General features: G+C 44.8%; 2 protein-coding genes across 2 annotated transcripts in view; one reads left to right on the plus strand and one right to left on the minus strand.

Moving 5' to 3' along the window:
• Nucleotides 1–1,481: 1,481 nt before the first annotated feature.
• On the minus strand, nt 1,482–3,095 carry LOC109752476 (cytochrome P450 89A2). The gene has a single exon (XM_020311363.4). The coding sequence runs from the start codon at nt 3,067–3,069 to the stop codon at nt 1,642–1,644; it is 1,428 nt and encodes a 475-aa protein (XP_020166952.1). The 5' UTR covers nt 3,070–3,095; the 3' UTR covers nt 1,482–1,641.
• Nucleotides 3,096–6,043: 2,948 nt separating this feature from the next.
• LOC120970921 (uncharacterized) overlaps nt 6,044–24,968 on the plus strand; it is a 32,912-nt gene continuing 13,987 nt past the window's right edge. Inside the window, exons 1-2 of the mRNA XM_073506724.1 lie at nt 6,044–6,065; nt 8,880–9,279. Coding sequence (XP_073362825.1) covers nt 6,044–6,065; nt 8,880–9,279 — 422 coding nt within the window. The remainder of the gene's footprint in view (nt 6,066–8,879; nt 9,280–24,968) is intronic.

Below are 24,968 nucleotides of genomic sequence, written 5' to 3' on the forward strand. Positions count from 1 at the left end.
GGTAGACATCAAAGCAAACTGTTAGACAAGCAATCACACCAAGACGCTTCTGAAATAGATTAGCAGTACTCACAAATTGTGTGCCTTCAAGGGACATAGTTTTTGATACATGATCTTCTAGATGGTTGTGCATAGAACCGTCAGGATGAGATAGCCTTCTAACAGCACACAAAATGTACCACCAGAAAACAGAGAAAAATTATTTTGCAATGTGTGAGAGAGGCTACGAGAGAGATAGGGAAATCAAACCCGACATTAGGAGATGGACTGATCGACCTTCTTTGTATGAATTCTTCTTTGTGGATCGTTACTTAATTAATTCTCATCATCATAAATGGCAAAGATTCCAACCCCCAGTGAATCAATACCTGGTATAGCTCGGCTCACCATGATCAAAAGACACACATGGCGAGAGGCGCGTGAGTGAACGGGCGTTGTTGCTCTCTTTGTCATCCACGTTCCTGTTTTAGTTTTTGAGCTAATGTACTCTTAATAGTTTATCAACATAGTCGGATGTTCACTAAAAAGATACTTGCACTCTATGTGTAAAGACTTTAGTCCTACATTGTTAGCGCAAAAGGAACAACACCGGTATACAACAATACACACATAGTTGTATTTATAAGGAGCAGCTTGAGTCGTCCACCCCAATAATTCAATACATATTATTCAAAAGCATTGTGGCTGAGGACAGACCCATTCCATGGTAAATTTTTGAACTGTTGATTCCTCGCCACACTATCGTAGAACAAGTTCGTGAGAACCAAAGAACGAAACTTGAGAACTAACGACCACACCAAACTTGACACCACACCCGACCGGAAGCCGACGATTTGCGGGACCAAAACCCCACAGACTCCTCGGTCTCAACCATGTCATATCACACCAGGACGGGGGTAGAAGCCTGAGGCACCATCTCCAACCTCGAAATATGACACAAGACACCAACATTAAAGGAAACTAGAGTGCACTGTGTATAGATCTGGGGTTCCTTGCCGGAGACGAGAGAAACTGACAGAAAACAGTGGATGGAGAAGCTTTCTGCAGCTATAGATCTCGGCTAGGGCTGGACAAGAACTGGTAGCTCGCGAGCTTAATGAATGCTCGATAGTTCACCTAGTTGAGCTTGTAGCTCGCTTCATAATTAACAGAGCCAACCACTAATTTTAGCTCATTAAGTTTAACAAGCTTAACGAACGAGATAACGAGTATCACGAGCAGCTCGTTAAGGTCATTAGCACAACACAATACATATTTTTGTCTTATATGACAACATTTTTGTAGCATATAAGTTGATCTATTCAATCTAATCGATCCAACCTAGTCTATAGAAGATAGCAAATTAGTGCACCTTCTTATGTAGTCACCATCTCCTTCGTTAAAAGCACGTACATTCTTATCCTGTAGGCCGTAGCACATTGTAGTCTGTTAGCAAGCGCTCACGAGCTTAACGAGTTTTAAATGAACAAAGCCGAGGAGGGTTTTCTGCTTGTTAAGCTTAATGAGTTTAACAAGTCAAGCCTTCAAGAGTACGAGTTTAACGAGCTGAGCAGCTTGTTAATCCACCCTTACTCTCGGCTGCAACAATGGTACAAACACAACAATTTTATTCTACACATATCATGTAGGTTCACGAGATCTTTAGATGGATTTGGTGCGTCGCGTGACACACGCAGAAAGCGGCTTCTTCATCACCTTGAAGAAGGAATCCAGCTCCGTGAGGTCAATGGCGACGGTGCCAGTCGGCGGCGCCCACTCGAACTCGCGCACGAGCGCCGCCAAGAAGCACTTCATGTTCACCATCGCCATGCCCACGCCAGGGCAGAACCTATGCCCGGCGCCAAATGGCATCATCCTTATCTGCTTGGGCCCCGGCAACGGGCCGATGCCCTCCCCGTCGCCGCCGGTCAGGAACCTCTCCGGAAGAAACTCGTCGGGATCCTTCCATATCTTGCTGTCCCTACCAATGTCCCCTGCAGAGAAATTCACGTAAAAGTCGCCGGCCGGCGGCGGCCCGGCCATTCCTCCGACCAGCACCCCGACGGAATCGGCATGGACATGGCGTGGGATGACCGGCAACGGCGGGTGCATGCGGAGGGTCTCCAGCACGACGGCATGCAGGTAAGGCATGCCTGCACCTGCACGGGAGACCTCGCCGCCGTCGACCTCGCCGCGGAGCTTCTCCTGCACCTCCGGCTTGTCGACAAGGTGGGCGAGGGCCCATTCGAGGGTTGCCACCGCCGTCCCCGTGCCGGCACCAAGGAACTCCGAGATCAGCTGCACCATCTCGTCGTCCCTAAGAGCGCGCCGGCCGCCGTCCTCGTCAGGGATGCGGAGGTCGACAAGTGAGTCAACGTACGGATGACGGCCGTCGTCATCACGTGGTCGAGGAGACTGAACCCCTCGCCGCCGTGACTCAATGGGCGGGAGGAACAGCTCCTTGAGCCGGACATCGATGGCGAAGAGCCTGCGCAGCCGCCTCCACTCCACTAGCTTCTCCATCACGGAGCCCATGGACGTGAATGGCTTGACCAGCCCAATGGCGATCTGGAAGCGCTGTATGACGTGGCGCATTGCGTGCACGTGGGCCTCATCGACGGCGTCGCCGAAGCACACGCGTGCGACGACCGAGAACACGGCGCCATAGAGGTGCTGGTGCACCTCCGTTACCTCCTCCCCGCGTCCCCGTGGGGCGGACGACAAGGCGGCAACGAGGCCCTGGACGGCCTCCCGCTGCAGGGGCACAAGGCCACCGAGGCGCGACGGGTGGAGGGTGTCGGCGGTGAGGTTGCACCGGAGGGCGCGCCAGTGCGGGCCATGCGCCACGGAGTTGAGGTTGTCGTTCCGCTGGCCGCCGCGCCGGGCGGCCAGGGCCACGTGCAGGCGCGCGGGCGGGCGGTTCGAGAAGGCGTCGGCGTTGTCGACGAGCGCGCGGTGGGCGATGGCTGGGTGGGCGATCTTGTGCATGGCGAGTGAGGGTGGAGGGGGAGGAGCACGGCCGCGCCGGAAGACGGCGAGGAGGCCGAACAAAAGAAGCGCGAGGAGCACGAGGAGCTCACGCTGATCCATTCTTAATCTGCTGCATGCCTGCAAATGATTGTGTGTTTCAATATTTATAGGAGTGAGAGAGAGAGAGGGACCTCCCACCATGAATGGTCATGCTGTGTGACTAGGTGCGAGTGTGATATAACACCGGCATGGCCACTCACACCTAACACTTGACATTATTGTATCATCCACTCGCACCTAAGAAGTATGATAAGATGCTCGTCACACCACTCTCAGTTAGTGTTCTTTCTTCCGAAAAGTGCTTTGGAGGCCGAGCTCCAGACAAGGCCTCCATTCGTAAAATTCAAAATTCATATCTTTTATAGGAGCACAGCACCTTAAATTAGTTTTAGCACGTCACTGTAGCATTTTTAGCACGCCGGACCCAACATTGATTTACCGAATGCTCAAAAACACGCGCCTAAAAGAACACGCAGTGTAAATTATGAAGCGCGTGCAATCCGGCGTCTCAAATTTGCAGCTTGCAATAGCGTTTTTCAGCGCGCGTCCAACCCCATCGGCCTCCAATAGATTTTATTTATCAGCTTGCAATAGTGCGACGGTTTTGGTATGCGCCCCCGTCGGCCCTCGTCCTGTCTATGATACGGATGTGGTATATATTATCTTTATAACTATTTGGTTCATTTATTGTTTATGACAATTATGCCGACCAATGTGACATAGATTTTATTAATCTAGGAGGTATGTGAACCGGAAATTCCAACCAACCCTATTGTCAAGAGGTTAAATTTAGTTGAAGAAGAAAACAATTTCTTGAAGGAAAAAAATAAAAAAAATGAGGAGGAGAAGATGATATTGGAGTTGCATGTTGCAGATGTCATCGATGATCACAAGATCAAGATGGATGCAATGCGCTTGAAGATTAGAAAGATTAGAAAATATGCCATTCATACCGAGGCTTGGTATCATTATGCCGTTGGACCAATTGTTACCTTGGTTGTGATTATGATCGCATTTGTTTCGCATTGAAATGTTTTACATCGTTTCAATGTATGGTTTAATTAATTAGATGCTCTGGAGAGCTATATGTTGTTAGATGAGAACTATGTATATACTTTGGTTTTAATGTGATGATAAACTTCTATTAATTTGGTCACTTAATTATCTATTCATGATCTTCTGTAATAGTTTTTGACACACTTAATTATATATAATGCACGCAGATGAACCGGCAATGGATGTACGGTGAAAGACACACCTCCGAGTACATTAAGGGCGTGCATAATTTTCTCGAAGTGGCTAAGGCAAACAAGCGGAATGGTTTTATGTGTTGTCCATGCCCTATATGTGGGAATACGAAGTCTTACTCTGACTCGAAAACCATTCACACCCACCTGCTTTATAAGGGTTTCATGCCACACTATAATGTTTGGACCAAGCACGGAGAAATAGGGGTTATGATGGAAGACAGCGAAGAAGAAGAGGACGATGACAACTATGTGCCCCCTGAATACGGTGATGCTGCAACGGGGGAAGCTGTTGAAGATCAAGAGGAACCAGACGATGTGCCCGATGATGATCTCCGCCGGGTCATTGTTGATGCAAGGAGACAGTGCGAAAGTTAAAAGGAGAAGCTCAAGTTCAATCGCATGTTAGAGGATCACAAAAAAGGTTTGTACCCCAATTGCTAAGATGGAAACACAAAGCTCGGTACCGTACTGGAATTGCTGCAGTGGAAGGCAGAGAATGGTGTGCCTGACAAAGGATTTGAGAAGCTACTAAAAATATTGAGGAAGAAGCTTCCAAAGGATAACGAATTGCCCGACAGTACGTATGCAGCAAAGAAGGTTGTATGCCCTCTAGGATTGGAGGTGCAGAAGATACATGCATGCCCTAATGACTGCATCCTGTCCGTGGTGCGTATGAGGATTTGAACGCATGTCCGGTATGCGGTGCATGGTGGTATAAGATCAGACGAGATGACCCTGGTGATGTTGACGGCGAGCGCCCCCGGAAGAGGGTTCCTGCCAAGGTGATGTGGTATGCTCCTATAATACCACGGTTGAAACGCATGTTCAGAAACAAAGAGCATGCCAAGTTGATGCGATGGCACAGAGAGGACCGTAAGAAAGAAGGGAAGTTGAGAGCACCCGCTGACGGGTCGCAGTGGCGAAAAATCGAGAGAACGTACTGAGAGGAGTTTGCAGGTGACGCAAGGAACATATGGTTTGGTTTAAGCGCGGATGGCATTAATCCTTTTGGGGAGCAAAGCAGCAATCACAGGACCTGGCCCGTGACTCTATGTATCTATAACCTTCCTCCTTGGCTGTGCATGAAGCGGAAGTTCATTATGATGCCAGTTCTCATCCAAGGCCCTAAGCAACCCAGCAACGACATTGATGTGTACCTAAGGCCATTAGTTGAAGAACTTTTACAACTGTGTATTGGAAACGGTGTACGTGTGTCGGATGAGCACAAACAGGAGGAATTTGACCTGCATGCGTTGCTGTTTGTCACCATCAATGATTGGCCTACTCTCAGTAACCTTTCAGGACAGACAAACAAGGGATGCCACGCATGCATGCACTGTTTAGATGACACCGAAAGTATATACCTAGACAAATGCAGGAAGAATGTGTATGTGGGGCATCGTCGATTCCTTCCGACCAACCATCAATGTCGAAAGCAAGGCAAGCATTTCAAAGGCGAGGCAGATCACCGGAAGAAGCCCGCCATGCGTACCAGTGATCACGTACTTGCTATGGTCAATGATTTAAAAGTAATATTTGGAAAGGGTCCCAGCGGACTATCTGTTCCGAATGACGCTGAGGGACGCGCACCCATGTGGAAGAAGAAATCTGTATTTTGGGACCTACCCTACTGGAAAGACCTAGAGGTCCGCTCTTCAATCGATGTGATGCACGTGACGAAGAACCTTTGCGTGAACCTGCTAGGCTTCTTGGGCGTGTATGGGAAGACAAAAGATACACCGGAGGCACGGGAGGACCTGCAACGTTTGCACGAAAAAGACGGCATGCCTCCAAAGCAGCATGAAGGTCCTACCAGCTACGCTCTTACCAAAGAAGAGAAGGAAATCTTCTTTGAATGCCTGCTCAGTATGAAGGTCCCATCTGGCTACTCGTCGAATATAAAGGGAATAATAAATATGGCAGAGAAAAAGTTCCCGAACCTAAAGTCTCATGACTGCCATGTGATTTTGACGCAACTGCTTCCGGTTGCATTGAGGGGGCTTCTACCGGAAAATGTTTGATTAGCCATTGTGAAGCTATGTTCATTCCTCAATGCAATCTCTCAGAAGGTGATCGATCCAGAAATCCTACCAAGATTAAGGAATGATGTGGCGCAATGTCTTGTCAGTTTCGAGCTGGTGTTCCCACCATCCTTCTTCAATATCATGACGCACGTCCTAGTTCATCTAGTCGACGAGATTGTCGTTCTGGGCCCTGTGTTTCTACACAATATGTTCCCTTTTGAGAGGTTCATGGGAGTTCTAAAGAAATATGTCTGTAACCGCGCTAGGCCAGAAGGAAGCATCTCCATGGCCATCAAACAGAGGATGTCATTGGGTTTTGTGTTGACTTTATTCCTGACCTTAAAAAGATAGGTCTCCCTCAATCGCGGTATGAGGGGAGACTGGGTGGAAAAGGCACGCTAGGAGGGGACTCAATAATATGTAGGGACGGGCATTCTTGGTCTCAAGCACGCTACACGGTTCTACAGAATTCTACCTTGGTGACCCCGTATATCGATGAACACAAGAACATTCTGCGCTCCAAACACCCGGACCAGTGTGATGACTGGATTACATGTGAACACATCAAGAGTTTCGGTAGTTGGTTCCAAACACGTCTCAGGTGTAACAACACTGTTTCTGATGACATGTACTCGTTGGTGAGGGAACCATCTTCGACTGTGATGACTTACAAAGGGTACGAGATAAATGGGAATACATTTTACACGATCGCCCAAGATCAAAAGAGCACCAACCAAAACAGTGGTGACCGCTTTGATGCAGCAACCAAGAGGGGAAAGGACACATATTATGGTTACATTGTGGACATATGGGAACTTGACTATGGATATGATATTAAGGTCCTTTTTTAAGTGCAAATGGGTCAATCTGTCAGGAGGCGGGGTACAGGTAGACCCACAGTACGGAATGACAACAGTGGATCTGAATAATCTGGGGTACACAGACGAGCCATTCGTCCTAGCCAATGATGTGGCGCAGATTTTCTATGTGAAGGACATGTCTACCAAACCGAGAAAAAGAAAAGATAAGGAAACGGATACATCATACGATGAGCCAAACAGCCACATAGTTCTTTCAAGAAAAAGAGACATCGTGGGATTGGAGGGCAAAACAGACGTGTCTGAAGATTATGAAAAGTTTTATGAAATTCCTCCCTTCAAAGTCAAGGCTGACCCAAGCACCCTGTTAAACGATGAAGATTATCCATGGTTACGGCACAATAAGCAAAGGACACAAGCGAAGAAAAAGTGAAGACTTTCTATCAACAACTATTATGATGATGCCTTTGATCTAGAATATCACTGTAGTTACATTTGAAAAAATGAAATCCCTTTGTAACAGATGAGTTTTCATCCGAAACCCTGATACTTCCAAAGAGATTGTCTGTTTTGTACACGAAGTGCATCCGGTTTTTCTCGTAACCCTCTCAACTTTTTAGCACATGTTATGTGTGTGAAATGATGATACCATGCCAACTTTCAACCTTTTCAGAGTTCATTTGTAGTGCTTTTCAATTTAAGGGTCATTTAGCTGAAAGAATGAACTAATATCAAAAAGAATGAACTAAAAATAATCAATTAAAATATTTTGTTATGATCAACTAAAACAAAACTATAATATCCTTCAATAGCAAAAAGAATCAACTAAAAAACTTTTATAAAACTCCAAAATAGCAAAAGGAATCAACTCAATACACTTTAATAAACCTCTAGTATTATTGAAGCTAAAATTATATAAAATTTATGCAACCAAAATTATCAAAGTATTTTCTTTTCAAAACATTAAAGCAAAAAGAATTTTCATAAAGAATTTTTTTGTTAGAAACTTTAATTGCAAAAATAATTATCATAATGAATTTTTTTGTTAGAAACTAAAATAACAAAATCTGTTTTTGAATATAATGATAAACCATAGTGATATTAAATAGCAGGAAAAAGAATCACTCAAAAATCTATCTTTATAGTAAAGTTATTCAAAAACTAGTGATTCACACAAATTTTAAAAAATTCAAATTTAAACTATTCAAATTGGAAAACAAATGGCACTAACAGAAAGTTTATAACTTTTATTACCTAAAAGCAAAAAAGAAATAAAAAAATAAAGCAAAAAACAACAGAAAATAAATAATGCGAAGAACAAAACAAAAAACTGGAAAAAATAAAAAAAGGCCACCTACTGGGCCACCACGGCCTGAATACGACTAGAAACCCAGCTAATTGGGCCAGGATTCAGGCCCGCAGAAGGCCCAGCAGGCCCACAGGCATAACAGTGTCAGTTTAGGCCCATAGGCCTGCAGTTCAGAGGAGTTCGAGAGGGAAGAGGCAACAGGGCTTATAAACAGGTGCGGGCGCTCTCAACTAGCGAGATGGGACTAAACTCCCACCACCACCCCGCTGTGCAAGGCCATTGGTCCCGGTTGGCGCCACCAAGCGGGACCAAAGGCCCCCTGCTTCCCGCCCTTTGGGCTGCTGAAAAGACGCCTTTTGTCCCGGTTGGTGGCACCAACCGGGACTAAAGGGGGGCATTGGTCCCGGTTGGCGCCACGAACCGGGAGCAAAGGGTTTGGTATATAAGAAGGACTTGTGAAATTTTTTAGTTCATCTCGCAATTGCCTCCCGACGTCGCGCCGAACACCACGACGCCGCCAGGCTGCCGGACCGTGCCCTCGCCGTCGCTGACGCCCTCGCCTGCGCCCTCACCCTCGCCGCGCGCCGTCCTCGTCGCCGACCTCAAGCCCGCCGTCCTCGTCGCCGACGCGCCCTCGGCCGCGCCCTCGCCGCCGCCGACGCCCTCTGCCCTGACGCGCCCCTGCCCGCCCCGACGCCGCCCGCCGTCCTCGTCGCCGACGCCCTCTGCCCCGTCGCGGCCCAGCCCGCCCCGACGCACCCCTGCCCGCCGCCGACGCCCTCTGCCCCGCCGTGCGCCCCCTGCCCCGACGCCTCCCTCTGTGAGCACCGCACCCCTGCCCCCGCCGCCGCCGCGTTGCGGATTTTTTTGTTATATAATTAGATGTTCATATATGTATGTATTTTCATATGTATGTATGTATTTTTAGATGTTCATATATGTATGTATTTTTTTAGATATATGTGGTTCTTAGATGTATTTTTTGTATGCATGTATGTACTTTTTATATGTATGGAAAAGAGGAAGAAGGAAGAAAAAGAAGGAGAGGAAAAAGGAAAATAAGAAGAGGAAGAAGGAGAAGAAGAAGAGAAGAAGAAGAAGAAGAGAGGAAGAAGAGGAGAGAGAAAATAAGAAGAGGAAGAAGAAGGAAAAAAAGAGGAGAAGAAGAAGGAATAGAGGAGAAGAAGAAAAATAGAAATTTTCTATTTTTCTTCTTCTCCTCTATTCCTTCTTCTTCTCCTCTTTTTTTTTCTTCTATTTTTCGTCTTCTTCTTCTCCTCTATTTTTTCTTTTTCTTCCTCTTCTTATCTTTTATCGGGAACGAGGGTGTCGGGAACTAGGGTGTCGGAAACTAGGGTCATCGAGGGGTCGAGGGTCATCGAGGGGTCGAGGGTCATCGAGGGTCGAGGGTCGAGGGTCGTCGAGAGTAGAGGGTTGAGGGTCGTCGAGGGGTCGAGGGTCGAGGGTCGTCGAGGGGTCGAGTGTCGAGGGTCGTCGAGGGTCAAGGGTCGTCGAGGGGTCGAGAGTTGAGGGTCGAGGGTCAAGGGTCTTCGAGGGGTCGAGTGTCGTGGGTCGTCGAGGGTCGAGGGTCGTTGAGGGGTCGAGTGTCGAGGGTCGAGGGTCGTCGAGAGTCGAGGGTCGTCGAGGGGTCGAGGGTCGTCGTTGGGTCGAGGGTCGTCGCCGCCAGGCTGCTCGCCGTGATATATGAAAACTTTTTTAGATGTATATATATGATGATGATGGTGATGTAATTTTGTTCGATGATATATGATGATGTAATTTTGTCGATATATATACCCCCTCCCCGATAACTTCGACATGAGGGGGGTCGATATACCCCCTCCCCGATAACTTCGACATGAGGGGGGTCGACATACCCCCTCCCTGATAACAATTTTTTCTATGTATATGTCGTCATTGTCGATATACCCCCTCTCCGATAACTTAGACATGAGGGAGGGTCGATATACGCCCTCCCCGATAACATTTTTTCTATGTATATGTCGTTGTTGTCGATATACCCCCTCCCCGATAACTTCGACATGAGGGGGGGGGGGTCGATATACCCCCTCCCAGATAACATTTTTTTCTATGTATACGTCGTTGTCGATATACCCCCTCCCCGATAACTTCGACATGAGGGGGGTCGATATACCCCTTCCCCGATAACATTTTTTTCTATGTATATGTCGTCGTTGTCGATATACCCCCTCCCCGATAACTTCGACATGAGGAGAAGAAGAACGAGAAGAAGAGGAGAGGAAGAAGAGGAGAAAAAAATAAGAAGAGGAAGAAGAAGAAAAAAAAGAGGAGAAGAAGAAGGAATAGAGGAAAAGAAGAGGAAATAGAAAACAATTTCTATTTTTTTCTTCTTCTCCTCTATTCCTTCTTCTTCTCCTCTTTTTTTTCTTCTTTTTTTTCTTCTATTTTTTCTTCTTCTTCTCCTCTATTTTTTCTTCTTCTGCCTCTCTTCTTATTTTTTATCGGGAACGAGGGTGTCGGGAACTAGGGTGTCGGAAACTGGGGTAGAGGGTGTCGGGTCGCCGAGGGGTCGAGGGTTGTCGAGGGGTCGAGGGTCGCCGAGGGGTCTATGTTTGCCACTATTAATATATCCATCTCTCATGTTTGTATATTAATTGCCATGTTGTAATATTTGCAGAAACTATGGATCATCAAATAGACTTAGAACAAGAAGAGATATTGGGGGACATAATCCATGGCGGAGGTGATGTCTTGTTGTTTCTCAACGACCTCGAAGAAGGTCTGGAAGGAGAGGAAGGAGGCGGTGATCAAACAATGGAGGAGGAAAGTCATGATCGTGATGGTGGCTCCGGCGACCGTGATGATAGCTTCGGTGACCGAACGGAGTCAGGATCAGCTGTTGCAAAGTCCGGAAAGGTATATATATATATATATATATATATATATATATATATATATATATAAAGCCTGTGCTGACTAGCTAATTGATGCATTCATTGTTTTTGGTATGTACATATATTAACTCTTCTTTCTTCTTTTATAGCCCTCCGGATCAAGCAAAACTTCGGTAACGAAACGGGGCCCGAAGAAAAAGTTGCGCCCGGATGAAAAGTTCACGATCACAGAAATCGCGCGCGATGGCCAACCGATTAAACCCCTCCGAACCAAGGAAGCATTTTCTCCTCAGTGCGGGGTTCTTGTTAGGTACATGATCCCGATCAGCAACGAGCTATGGAATCAGCCTAAGAAGGAAGAGCTTCAAGTTTATTTTGTCGAAGATAGACAGAAAGCGGATCTTTGGACCGCGCTGAAGGTAAATTTCACCCTACCGGAAGAGGAGGATCCGGAGAAGCCAGTTATAGAGCCATTGATCAAGTCTCATGCTCTCAAGAAGATGGCAGAGCTATTCAAGAGGTGGAAGAATGAGTTGAAAGCAACGTATGTCGACAAAGGGAAGACTCCAAAATTCACCGGCCGATTTGAGAAGATAAGAGATCACTGGCCCGCATTTGTGGCCAACAAGACATTGGAGAGGAGTAAGAAGATGTCAGCGATTAACAAGATAAATGCTGCAAAGAAGGAGCATCGCCATCGCACGGGGTCAGGTGGCTACCTCAAAGCCTGACCGTTGTGGGACAAGGCTAAGCAGGACCAGATTGCTAAAGGGGTCGAACCAGAGACATTGCACTGGCCAGACCGTTCAAGGACTTGGCTCTTCGGGGTTGGTGGAACTTTGGACCCTGAAGCAGGGAAGTGCTACTGGACGGACGAGCAATTTGCAACACCCGTCACGAAGCTTTGGAAAGCAATCAAGGAAGTGCAGGAAGGGACGTTCGTTCCCGACAGAGAGAACGACGAGCTCACAAGGGCCCTCGGGATCCTGAGCACCCGGGACGAACACGAGGCATGCCAGGCTCTGTTGCGTGGAAGGTTGGGTTTCCCGACGCAGGCGGTTACAAAACCCAAGAGGGGAGGAGGAAAGTGGAGCAGAGCGAACTGCGGCAGCTAAAGGCAAGGGTACGAAAGCTAGAGGAATGACAAGATGTTGAGAACCAGCAGTTGCGAGATCCTGCCCAAGAAGCTACCCCGCCATCTCAGCGAAGAAGCGGTGTGGCTTCCATCGAGCTCGTTCAGCAGCCTGACTTGACGGGTCCTAACTACCCCGTGGATTTTATCACGGATTCACACCAGTGCCACCTTATGACGCAATGGCTTCAGCTCAAAGTCAAGGCGGTTGTTGGCTCTGTGTACCCTCCTTCACCTGGAGCAACTTTTCACTGTCGTCCGATTTCACAAGGCTATGTTGTTGTGATAGTGGACGAAATAACGGAGGAATTTGAGGAGCTCCAGCTTGAGCACCCTACAGGTTATGGGGAGACTCAGCTGGGTCTTGCTATGAAGACTCCGTGTCTATGGCGGAACGAGCACATCATCCTTCTGAACTTCAGGGCTCCGGCGAGTCAGCTGGGCACTCTGCCTCCTCCGCCTCCTCCTCCTCCTCCTCCGGCGAGTGATTAGGGCACTCCGCCTCCTGCTCCTGCGCGTGAGGGCGGCAGTACTCCGCCTCCTTCTCCGCCCGCTCCGGCGCGTCCGAGCAGCCCGCCTCCTCCTTCGCCGCCTCGTAAGCGATGGCGAAACACAGAAGCCGCCGCTCCGGCTGCTCCAGCGCGTCATAGCAGTCTGCCTCCGGCTGCTCCGCCTCTTAAGCAATGAAAGAAGATAGTCGCAGCCGCTCCGGCTGCTCCAGCATCTAGCAGTACAGCCAGAGGCGGGAGGCAATACAAATTCGGTCCATCATCTCTCAAGCTTCTAGAGAAGTTACCATACGAGAGGAGCGATGAGGAAAACCAGAAGATCTCTGAAGGCCAAGTGAATGACTTCTTTCAATCGATAAAAGCTAAGATACATCCACCTCCGGCGGAGAAGATAGATCCAGTGAAAGCGAAGCGCACTTTGGATGCCCTGCAGCGACCACCACCGCCTCCGCCGCAATCCAACTATGACCGCATCATTGAAATGACATATAAGGAAGCGGAGCGGTCGAGAAGTACTTGCACTGATCAAAGGCTAGCTGAACGAAGAAAAGGGAAAAAATCCCTAGCTCGGCGAACAAGCGAAGCAATCGTGCCCCCCGCTCAATGTGTCTAGCAATATCGTCGCAACTCTTCAGGGGATGCTGCCCGGTACCAATCCTGGAGATTACATGCTCGACGATGATGCACTTTTCGAAACAATGGAGGTGGACACATTAAGATTCCGGCACGGGAAGCCTCTCGTCAAAACTGGTACTCCTCTAACAACGATGATGCGAAGATTCCATGATTGGTACATGGACATCTGCAGGAAGTCTGGGACAGATACTTTGACGCTGAGAGTTAAAGAGGAGCACGACCTTGTTGGAATTGATCTGTTGTCTGTTCCATATGAGGAGTTCTTCCAGTTTTTCAATCAAAAGGCCCTCGTTAAACAATCATCACTTGCTACTTTCTGTAAGTACTACTTCTCTGTAATTAATTAAGTCTATGTATATAGCTCAGCTCTTTCATTGCATGTATATATAATATCCTCACTATATTATGCAGATTGAAGATCGCCGAATTGAAGAAAATACAAGTAGGTGATACTAGGTTCATTAACACAAATCTCATGGATGAATGGAATGTTAAACATGATCCCAAAGATACCGAGGCCAACTTGCTATGATCGTTACTTCGAAATCAAAACAAAGCTACAATACTCTTTCCTTACGAATACAAGTGAGTGTTACTGTCTTGTGCATATTCGGTTTCCCTTATTACTCGAGGTTATAGTAATGTAATTGATGAGTTATGCATGCGTGCGCAGCTTCCACTTTATTCTGCTAGAGATTAAGCTTGAGCAGGGACTAGTAACCGTCATAGACTCCAAACGAAAACATCCGGAGGAGTATGCGACCATGACTAAAATGCTCAAGAAGTAAGTTCAATCCATCATTATCGCACCATATCGGCAACTTTGTTCATTTCCTGATATCAAGTAATTGTTTTCTTTGTCTGGCGGGGTCTGGAAAAAGTTCACCGCACAAGCTCCGGGACTGCCGGCGCAGCTGCGATTTAACCACCCAAAAGTAAGTACTCCCTCCGTTCGGTAATAGATCACCTGGTCGTATTTTTTGCGAAACAGTCCTTCTATTTTTCCCGACCAATCCCGCGGTCCTCTCTCCCGACACAGAACTCCGCCGCTCACCGTTCTCGCTCGGTCGCTCACCTTCTTGGCTCTCCGACACCGCCCCCCGCCGCCTTCCTCCCTCCCCCGCCCCATGCCGCCTTCCTCCCCCGAACCACGCTGCGATGTTGCCGCCTCGTCCCCCTCCTCGTTCCCCACCATCTCAAGCTTCAATTTTTCCCACATCGTCGGTACTTGATCTGCGGGCAGAACTGATACGTCTCCAACGTATCTACTTTTCCAAACACTTTTGCATTTGTTTTGGACTCTAACTTGCATGATTTGAATGGAACTAACCCGGACTGACGCTGTTTTCAGCAGAATTGCCATGATGTTATCTTTGTGCAGAAACAAAAGTTCTCAGAATGACCTGAAAATCCACGGAGATTATTTTTGGAAAATAAGAAAAATACTGGCAAAAGAATCAAGGCCAGGGGGCCCACACCCTGTCCATGAGGGTGGGGGCGCGCCCTCTCCCCCTGGGCGCGCCCCCTGTCTCGTGGGCCCCCTGATGCTCCACATCCTCAACTCCAACTCTATATATTCCGTTTCGCAGAGAAAAAATCAGAGAGAAACTTTCATCGCGTTTTACAATACGGAGCCGCCACCAAGCCCTAATCTCTCTCGGGAGGGCTGATCTGGAGTCCGTTCGGGGCTCCGGAGAGGGGGATTCGTCGCCGTCGTCATCATCAACCATCCTCCATCACCAATTTCATGATGCTCACCGTCGTGCGTGAGTAATTCAATCATAGGCTTGTTGGATGGTGATGGGTTGGATGAGATTTATCATGTAATCGAGTTAGTTTTGTTAGGGTTTGATCCCTAGTATTCACTATGTTCTGAGATTGATGTTGCTATGACTTTGCTATGCTTAATGCTTGTCACTAGGGCCCGAGTGCCATGATTTCAGATCTGAACCTATTATGTTTTCATGAATATATGTGAGTTCTTGATCCTATCTTGCAAGTCTATAGTCACCTATTATGTGTTATGATCCGACAACCCCGAAGTGACAATAATCGGGATACTTCTCGGTGGTGACCGTAGTTTGAGGAGTTCATGTATTCACTAAGTGCTAATGCTTTGTTCCGGTACTCTATTAAAAGGAGGCCTTAATATCCCTTAGTTTCCATTAGGACCCCGCTGCCACGGGAGGGTAGGACAAAAGATGTCATGCAAGTTCTTTTCCATAAGCACGTATGACTATATTCGAAAAACATGCAGCCTACATTACATTGATGAACTGGAGCTAGTTCTGTGTCACCCTAGGTTATAACTATTGCATGAGGAATCGCATCCGACATAATTATCCATCATTGATCCAATGCCTACGAGCTTTTCACATATTGTGCTTTGCTTATTTACTTTTTGGTTGCTATTGTTACAATCACTATAAAACCCAAAAATATTACTTTTGCTATCACTACCATTACTATCATATTACTTTGCTACTAAATACTTTGCTACAGATACTAAGTTATCCAGGTGTGGTTGAATTGACAACTCAACTGCTAATACTTGAGAATATTCTTTGGCTCCCCTTGTGTCGAATCAATAAATTTGGGTTGAATACTCTACCCTCGAAAGCTGTTGTGATCCCCTACACTTGTGGGTTATCAAGACTAATTTCTGGCGCCGTTGCCGGGGAGCATAGCTCTATTCTTTGAGTCACTTGGGATTTATATCTGCTGATCACTATGAAGAACTTGAAAGACGCAAGAACTAAGATTTTTCCCTCAACTACGAGGGGAGGTAAGGAACTGCCATCTAGCTCTGCACTAGATTCTCCTTCTGTTATGAGTAAGCTTGCGACACCTAAACCTGCTACTGCGTTGAATTCTGATATGTCGCATGTTATTGATGATGCCACTTTTGCTATGCATGATACTTGTGATGAAACTACTTCTGTGCTTGATACTACTGTGCCACTTGGTGAATTTCTTGATGAACAACTTGCTAGGGTTAGAGAGAATGAAATTATTAATGATGATATTATTGAAGACAGTGATGATGAAGGTTCTCCCCCTAATTATGAATTGCCTATTGTTCCTGAGGGTTATGTTATGGATGAAGAAACTGCTAGAGATCTTTTTGCTTGCAATGATAGATCTGATCTTAAGAAATTACTAGCTAAACTTAAACAGAAAACTCTGAATGCTAGAATGAAATATGACCCTGCTTTTGCTACTTCACCTATCTTTGTTACTGAGAAGGATTATGAATTCTCTGTTGATCCTGAGATAATTACTTTGGTTGAATCTGATCCTTTCTATGGCTATGAATCTGAAACTGTTGTGGCACATCTTACAAAGTTGAACGATATAGCCACCCTATTTACTAATGATGAGAAATCTCGCTACTATTATATCCTTAAAATATTTCCGTTCTCATTAAAGGGTGATGCTAAAACTTGGTTTAATTCTCTTGATCCTGGTTGTGTGCGTAGTCCCCAGGATATGATTTATTACTTCTCTGCTAAATATTTCCCTGCTCATAAGAAACAAGCTGCCTTGCTGGAAATATATATTTTGTGCAAATTGAAGAAGAGAGTCTCCCACAAGCTTGGGGGAGGCTTCTCCAATTACTTAATGCTTTGCCTGATCATCCTCTCAAGAAAAATGAAATACTTGATATCTTTTATAATGGACTAACCGATGCTTCCAAGGACCACTTGGATAGTTGTGCTGGTTGTGTTTTCAGGGAAAGAACAGTCGACCAAGCTGAATTGTTATTGAATAATATGTTGACTAATGAAAATAATTGGACTCTTCCTGGGCCAATTCCTGAGGCAATTCCTGAGCCTATTCCTAAACCTACTCTGAAGAAGAGAGGTGTTCTATTTCTCAGTCCTGAAGATATGCAAGAGGCAAAGAAATCAATGAAAGAAAAAGGTATTAAAGCTGAAGATGTTAAGAATTTACCTCCTATTGAAGAAATACATGGTCTTAATATACCGCCTGTTGAAGAAACACATGTCTTGATAACCCGACACAGGTAGTAAAGGTAAATTCTCTCTACAGATATGATAAAGTTGAAATCCCGTCTATTAAGTTCCCTAGCCAATGTTTAGATGAATTTGATGACTTTATGGCTAGGCAAGAAAGTTTCAATGCTTATGTTGGTAGAGAATTAAAGAGTAATGCTTATACGCTTGAACACTTGAGTAATTATATGTCTAGAGTTAAAGGTTAACTTAAACTCATTAGTAAACATGCTTCCATGATTGCCACTCAAGTAGAACAAGTACTTAAAGCTCAAAATGATTTGCTTAATGAATTAAATAATAAACATGACTATGCTGTTAGAGTGGCTACTAGAACTGGTAGAATGACTCAGGAACCTTTGTATCCTGAAGGCCACCCTAAGAGAATCGAGCAAGATTCTCAGAGAAATAATTTAGATGCACCTAGTCCTTCTAAAAAGAAGAAAAAAAAAAGAAAAATGATAGGACTTTGCATGCTTCTAGTGAACCTGTTGCAGACACACCTGAGAATCCCAATGATATTTCTATTTCTGATGCTGAAACACAATCAGGTGATGAACATGACCCTAGTGATAATGTTAATGATAATGTTCATGATGATGCTCAACCTAGCAATAATAATGATGTAGAAATTGAACCTGTTGTTGATCTTGATAACCCACAATCAAAGAATCAACGTTATGATAAGAGAGACTTTGTTGCTAGGAAGCACGGTAAAGAAAGAGAACCATGGGTTCAGATACCCATGGCCTTTCCTCCGAAACCATCCAAGACAAAGGATGATGAGGATTTTGAGCGCTTTGCTGAAATGATTAGACCTATCTTCTTACGTATGCGCTTAACTGATATGCTTAAAGTAAATCCTTATGCCAAATATATGAAGGATATCATTACAAATAAAAGAAAGATACCGGAAGCTGAAATTTCCATCGTGCTTGCTAATTACACTTTTAAAGGTGGAATACCAAAGAAACTAGGAGATCCAGGAGTACCAACTATACCATGCTCCATTAAAAGAAATTATGTTAAAACTGCTTTATGTGATCTTGGAGCCAGTTTAGTGTTATGCCTCTCTCGTTGTATCGTAGACTTGAATTGAATAAGTTGACACCTACTGAAATATCTTTGCAAATGGTTGATAAGTCAACTGCTATACCTGTCGGTATTTGTGAGGATGTGCCTGTTGTAGTTGCAAATGTCACTATCTTAACGGACTTTGTTATTCTTGATATTCCCGAGGACGATAGTATGTCGATTATCCTTGGTAGACCCTTTTTGAATACTGCAGGGGCTGTTATTGATTGCAACAAAGGCAATGTCACTTTTCATGTTAATGGTAATGAGCATACGGTACACTTTCTGAGGAAACAACCTCAAGTTCATACCATCAATTCTATTGGAAAAATTCCAACTATTACTATTGGAGGTTTTGAATTTCCTCTTCCTACTGTCAAGAAAAAATATGATATTCTTATTATAGGGGATGTTCATATCCCCGTTGAGGTAACTTAGTGTTATTCGAAATTTCTCCGGTTTCATGTTATTCAGAATGAGTTTGTTAGCAAGACTTGATCAACCTTATTAGTGGATTCATTTTGATGATCATGAGATGGATGAAACTAGAAGGCACAACCTTCTGTACCCTCTTTTTACTTTCTGTTATTTAGAATAAATAAAGCAAAAATAGTATTATCTGTCTGTTTTCTGAATTATCCATGCAATAAAAAAATATCCCGAAAATAAAAGTTCTCCAAATGCCCTGCCAATCTAGTATGATTTTTTCTGGAATATTTGAGGAATTTAGGCACTGAGAACACAGCAGGGGGGGCAAGCACCTGGCCACGAGGGTCCAGGGCGCGCCCCCTGTCTCATGGGCCCACGATGGCCCCCTCCACTTATTCCTGCACCCACACACTCCATCTTCCTCCCAAAAAAATCACCATCCAGCTCAAGCACGAGTTCTAGCTCATTTTGCTGCGATTTTCGATCTCCTTGCTCAAAGCTCTATTCACAAAACTGCTTTGGGAGATTGTTCCTTGGTATGTGACTCCTCCAATGGTCCAATTAGTTTTTGTTCTAGTGCTTTATTCATTGCAAATTTTTGCTGCATAGGTGACCCTGTTCTTGAGCTTGCATGTCAAATTTATGAGGTCCCAAGTAATTCTAATGCATGATATAGGCTCTAGGCACTTGTAGGAGTAGTTGCTATCAATCTTGTTTAGTTTGATTCACTTTTATTTTGAAGTTACTAAAAATTTCAGAAATTTTTCAGAGGAAGAAATATGTCTAGGAAAATGTTTCAAGGTGGTTCTTCAAGAAAGCAAGTACCTAGGCGCGCAATGCGTGAGCAAGACGATGAACCACCAAGGGAAGCTGACGTGCGGCCTTGTGAATGGCCGTCAGAAGAATTTATGATCAATGCAGGCATGAAGGATGAATTTGATGCATATGTGCGTAACGCCGATCTTGAGGACTTCATGCAAGATAAGTGTCCTCAGTACTATTATTTGAATGATTCATTCATGAGAAGGTTTAAATTTTCATCTTCATGTAATTCTCAAACTATCATGTTTGATATATATGATCAATCCTATACCATGGACTTAGAAGATTTCACTACTGCTTGTAAACTCCCACAGTGGGGTAGTGTTAATGAAACTCGTAAATCTGAATATAAAGACTTTCTTGCTAGTGTCACTGTGGGAGAATCTAGGGACATAGCACAAGCTACCATAGGGAGCATTCATTTTCCTGCTATACATTATTTTGCTCTTTTCATTGGTAGATGCATTAATGGTAAAGATGAAGCTTGTCACATGTGTGTCCCTGATCTTTGTGTCCTCAAAAGTGTTTTTTTAGGTAATGAAGATTACAACTTGGGGGCAATAGTTGCACGTAGGTTGCATAATAATGGTATATCTGGAGATTTATTTGGAGGAATTTATGTGACCCGTGTTGCTAATTATCTTGGTATACCTCCACGTGAGGGTGATATGGAGTTGCCTCCCGCTTATTTAGATTATGAAGCTATGGTCAGTCATCGTTTTCTTGTGGGGAATGAACAATTCCTCCAGTATCGACTAATCTTCGACAGACGTCGCTCTGTCCATGTTACTCTCCCTGCTCCTTCCCTTTTTGATTACCAGGCAAAGCGAAGATATGTTGTCACCGGGGAGGAGGCAACTGAACACGAGAGGAGAGAGGAGGCATTGGCTGCTGCATCTCAATATGACCCCAGTTATAACTTTGGATATCAGCCAGGTTATCCTTGGCATTAGACCAACTTAGGCCAAAAGCCTAAGCTTGGGGGAGTACGTATTTCTCACTGACTTTACATTCATGTTCGCATGCTTATTCTAGTTGTCGGTGCTCATACTTTTTCATTGTACCATCCATGCTAGTTTAATTTCTTTTTCTAGCTTTCTTCTTGTGTGTTTAATAAACCTTAAGAAAAACCAAAAAAATTAGTTAGTTTAATTTCCATGCTTGTAGTAGTAATTAAATGAAAACCCAAAAAGATTTCTCATTCTTCTTTTGCTTGTTGGGAGCTTTCCCGTGTAAAAAATTTTATTTCTTTTCTTTCCTTTGGGGGTCAAAAGGAGAAGACCATAATGAAAATGTTTAGTGGCTCTCATATGCATGATTGTTGATTTAACCTAGAGCCCATATTACTTTGTCTTCTCCCTTGAATTGAATGCTTGCAGATTCCAGCTTAGTCCAATGCACGTGCACTATTATTATACACACCGTTCGGTCGTGCGAGTGAAAGGCAATAATGACGATATATGATGGACCGATTGAGATGAGAGAAGCTGGTATGAACTCGGCCTCTCTTGTTTTTGTAAATATGATGAGTTCATCGTTCCTGATTCAGCCTATTATGAATAAACATGTTTGCAATGACATTTAGAGATTATAGTTACTTATGTCATGCTTAATTAGCTATGAGTTATAATGGTTTACCTTGCGTCCCAACATGCTATTAAAATGGTTGTGATGTGGTATGATAGGGTGGTATCCTCCTTTGAATGAATTGAGTGACTCGACTTGGCACATGTTCACGCATGTAGTTGAAACAAAATCAACATAGCCTTCACGATATTTATGTTCATGGTGGATTATATCCTACTCATGCTTGCACTCAATGTTGATTAATTTTAATGCATGTTCATGACTGTTGTCGCTCTCTCAGTTGGTCGCTTCCCAGTCTTTTGCTACCTACATCTGTACTAAGCGGGAATACTGCTTGTGCATCCAAACTCCATAAAACCCAAAGTTATTCCATATGAGTCCACCATACCTTCCTATATGCGGTATCTACCTGCCGTTCCAAGTAAATTTGTATGTGCCAAACTCCAAACCTTCAAATGAAATTCTGTTTTGTATGCTCGAATAGCTCATGTATCAACTAGGGTTGTCTGTATCTTCCATGCTAGGCGGGTTATTCTCAAGAGGAGTGGACTCCGCTCCTCATTCACGAGAAAATGGCTGGTAACCGAGATGCCCAGTCCCATGCTTTAAGCAAATCAAATCAAAATAATTGCAAACAAAACTCCCCCGGGACTCTTGTTAGTTGGAGGCACTCGTTGTTTCGAGCAAGCCATGGATTGATGCTTGTTGGTGGAGGGGAGTCTAAACTTTACCATTCTGTTTGGGAACCGCCTATAATGTGTGTAGCATGGAAGATATCGCCATCTCTTGGTTGTTATGTTGACAATGAAAGTATGCCGCTCAAAATATTATTTATCTCTACTTTAAAACCGAGCTCTAGCACCTCTACAAATCCCTGCTTCCCTCTGCGAAGGGCCTATCTATTTACTTTTATGTTGAGTCATCACCTTCTTATTAAAAAGCACCCGCTGGAGAGCACCGCTGTCATTTACATGCATTACTATTAGTTTATATTGGGTATGACTTGATTGGATCTCTTTTACCATGAATTACAATGTTTAGTCAGTCCTTGATCTTTAAAGGTGCTCTGCATTTATGTTTTGCGGTCTCAGAAAGGGCTAGCGAGATACCATCTTGTTATATCATATTATGATTGTTTTGAGAAAGTGTTGTCATCCGAGTTTTATTATTATTGCTCGCTGGTTGATTATGCCATTGATATGAGTAAACATGAGACCTAAGTGTTATTGTGAATATGGTTAGTTCATAATCTTTGTTGAAAACTTGAATGCTGGCTTTACATATTTACAACAACAAGAGCAAACAGAGTTTGTAAAAGTTTTTCTTTTTCACTTTCAGTTTATCAACTGAATTGCTTGAGGACAAGCAAAGGTTTAAGCTTGGGGGAGTTGATACGTCTCCAACGTATCTACTTTTCCAAACACTTTTGCCCTTGTTTTGGACTCTAACTTGCATGATTTGAATGGAACTAACCCGGACTGACGCTGTTTTCAGCAGAATTGACATGATGTTATCTTTGTGCAGAAACAAAAGTTCTCGGAATGACCTGAAAATCCACGGAGATTATTTTTGGAAAATAAGAAAAATACTGGCGAAAGAATCAAGGCCAGGGGGCCCACACCCTGTCCACGAGGGTGGGGCGCGTCCTCTCCCCCTGGGCGCGCCCCCTGTCTCGTGGGCCCCTGATGCTCCACCGACCTCAACTCCAACTCTATATATTCCGTTTCGCGGAGAAAAAAATCAGAGAGAAAGTTTCATCGCGTTTTACGATACGGAGCCGCCGTCAAGCCCTAATCACTCTCGGGGAGGGCTGATCTGGAGTCCGTTCGGGGCTCCGAAGAGGGAGATTCGTCGCCGTCGTCACCATCAACCATCCTCCATCACCAATTTCATGATGCTCACCACCGTGCGTGAGTAATTCCATCGTAGGCTTGCTGGACGGTGATGGGTTGGATGAGATTTATCATGTAATCGAGTTAGTTTTGTTAGGGTTTGATCCCTAGTATCCACTATGTTCTGAGATTGATGTTGCTATGACTTTGCTATGCTTAATGCTTGTCACTAGGGCCCGAGTGCCATGATTTCAGATCTGAACCTATTATGTTTTCATGAATATATGTGAGTTCTTGATCCTATCTTGCAAGTCTATAGTCACCTATTATGTGTTATGATCCGACAACCCGGAAGTGACAATAATCGGGATACTTCTCGGTGATGACCGTAGTTTGAGGAGTTCATGTATTCACTAAGTGCTAATGCTTTGTTCCGGTACTCTATTAAAAGGAGGCCTTAATATCCCTTAGTTTCCATTAGGACCCCGCTGCCACGGGAGGGTAGGACAAAAGATGGCATGCAAGTTCTTTTCCATAAGCACGTATGACTATATTCGGAATACATGCCTACATTACATTGATGAACTGGAGCTAGTTCTGTGTCACCCTAGGTTATAACTATTGCATGAGGAATCGCATCCGACATACTTATCCATCATTGATCCAATGCCTACGAGCTTTTCACATATTGTGCTTTGCTTATTTACTTTTCTGTTGCTATTGTTACAATCACTATAAAACCCAAAAATATTACTTTTGCTATCGCTACCATTACTATCATATTACTTTGCTACTAAATACTTTGCTGCAGATACTAAGTTATCCAGGTGTGGTTGAATTGACAACTCAACTGCTAATACTTGAGAATATTATTTGGCTCCCCTTGTGTCGAATCAATAAATTTGGGTTGAATACTCTACCCTCGAAAGTTGTTGCGATCCCCTACACTTGTGGGTTATCAAGAACTGCGGGCGGTGGCCTGGACGCGAGCTCTGACTCTATCCCGAGCCAGCCGACACACCCACCGAGGACGGAGCGGAGCAGTGATACGTCTCCAACGTATCTATAATTTTTGATTTTTCCATGCTATTATATTACCTGTTCTGGATGTTTATGGGCTTTACTTTACACTTTTATATCATTTTTGGGACTAACCTACTAACCGGAGGCCCAGCCCGTATTGCTGTTTTTTGCGTATTTCAGTATTTCGAAGAAAAGGAATATCAAACGGAGTCCAAACGGAATGAAACCTTCGGGAGCGTGATTTTTGAAACGAACGTGATCCAGAGGACTTGGAGTGCACGTTAAGAAGCAATCGAGGAGGCCACAAGGGTGGAGGGCGCACCCTTCCTTGGTGGGCGCGCCCCCTGTCTCGTGGGCCCATCGGGCATCCACCGACCTACTTTTTCCTCCTATATATACCCACGTACCCCGAAAACATCAGAGGCGACCACGAAAAACTATTTCCACCACCGTAACCTTCTGTATCCGCGAGATCCCATCTTGGAGCCTTCGCCGGCGCTCCGCCGGAGGGGGAATCAACCACGGAGGGCTTCTACATCAACACCATAGCCCGTTCGATGAGTTATGAGTAGTTTACCACAAACCTTTGGGTCCATAGTTATTAGCTAGATGGCTTCTTCTC

Source organism: Aegilops tauschii, chromosome 2 (assembly GCF_002575655.3).
Source record: "Aegilops tauschii subsp. strangulata cultivar AL8/78 chromosome 2, Aet v6.0, whole genome shotgun sequence".
NCBI lineage: Eukaryota > Viridiplantae > Streptophyta > Magnoliopsida > Poales > Poaceae > Aegilops > Aegilops tauschii.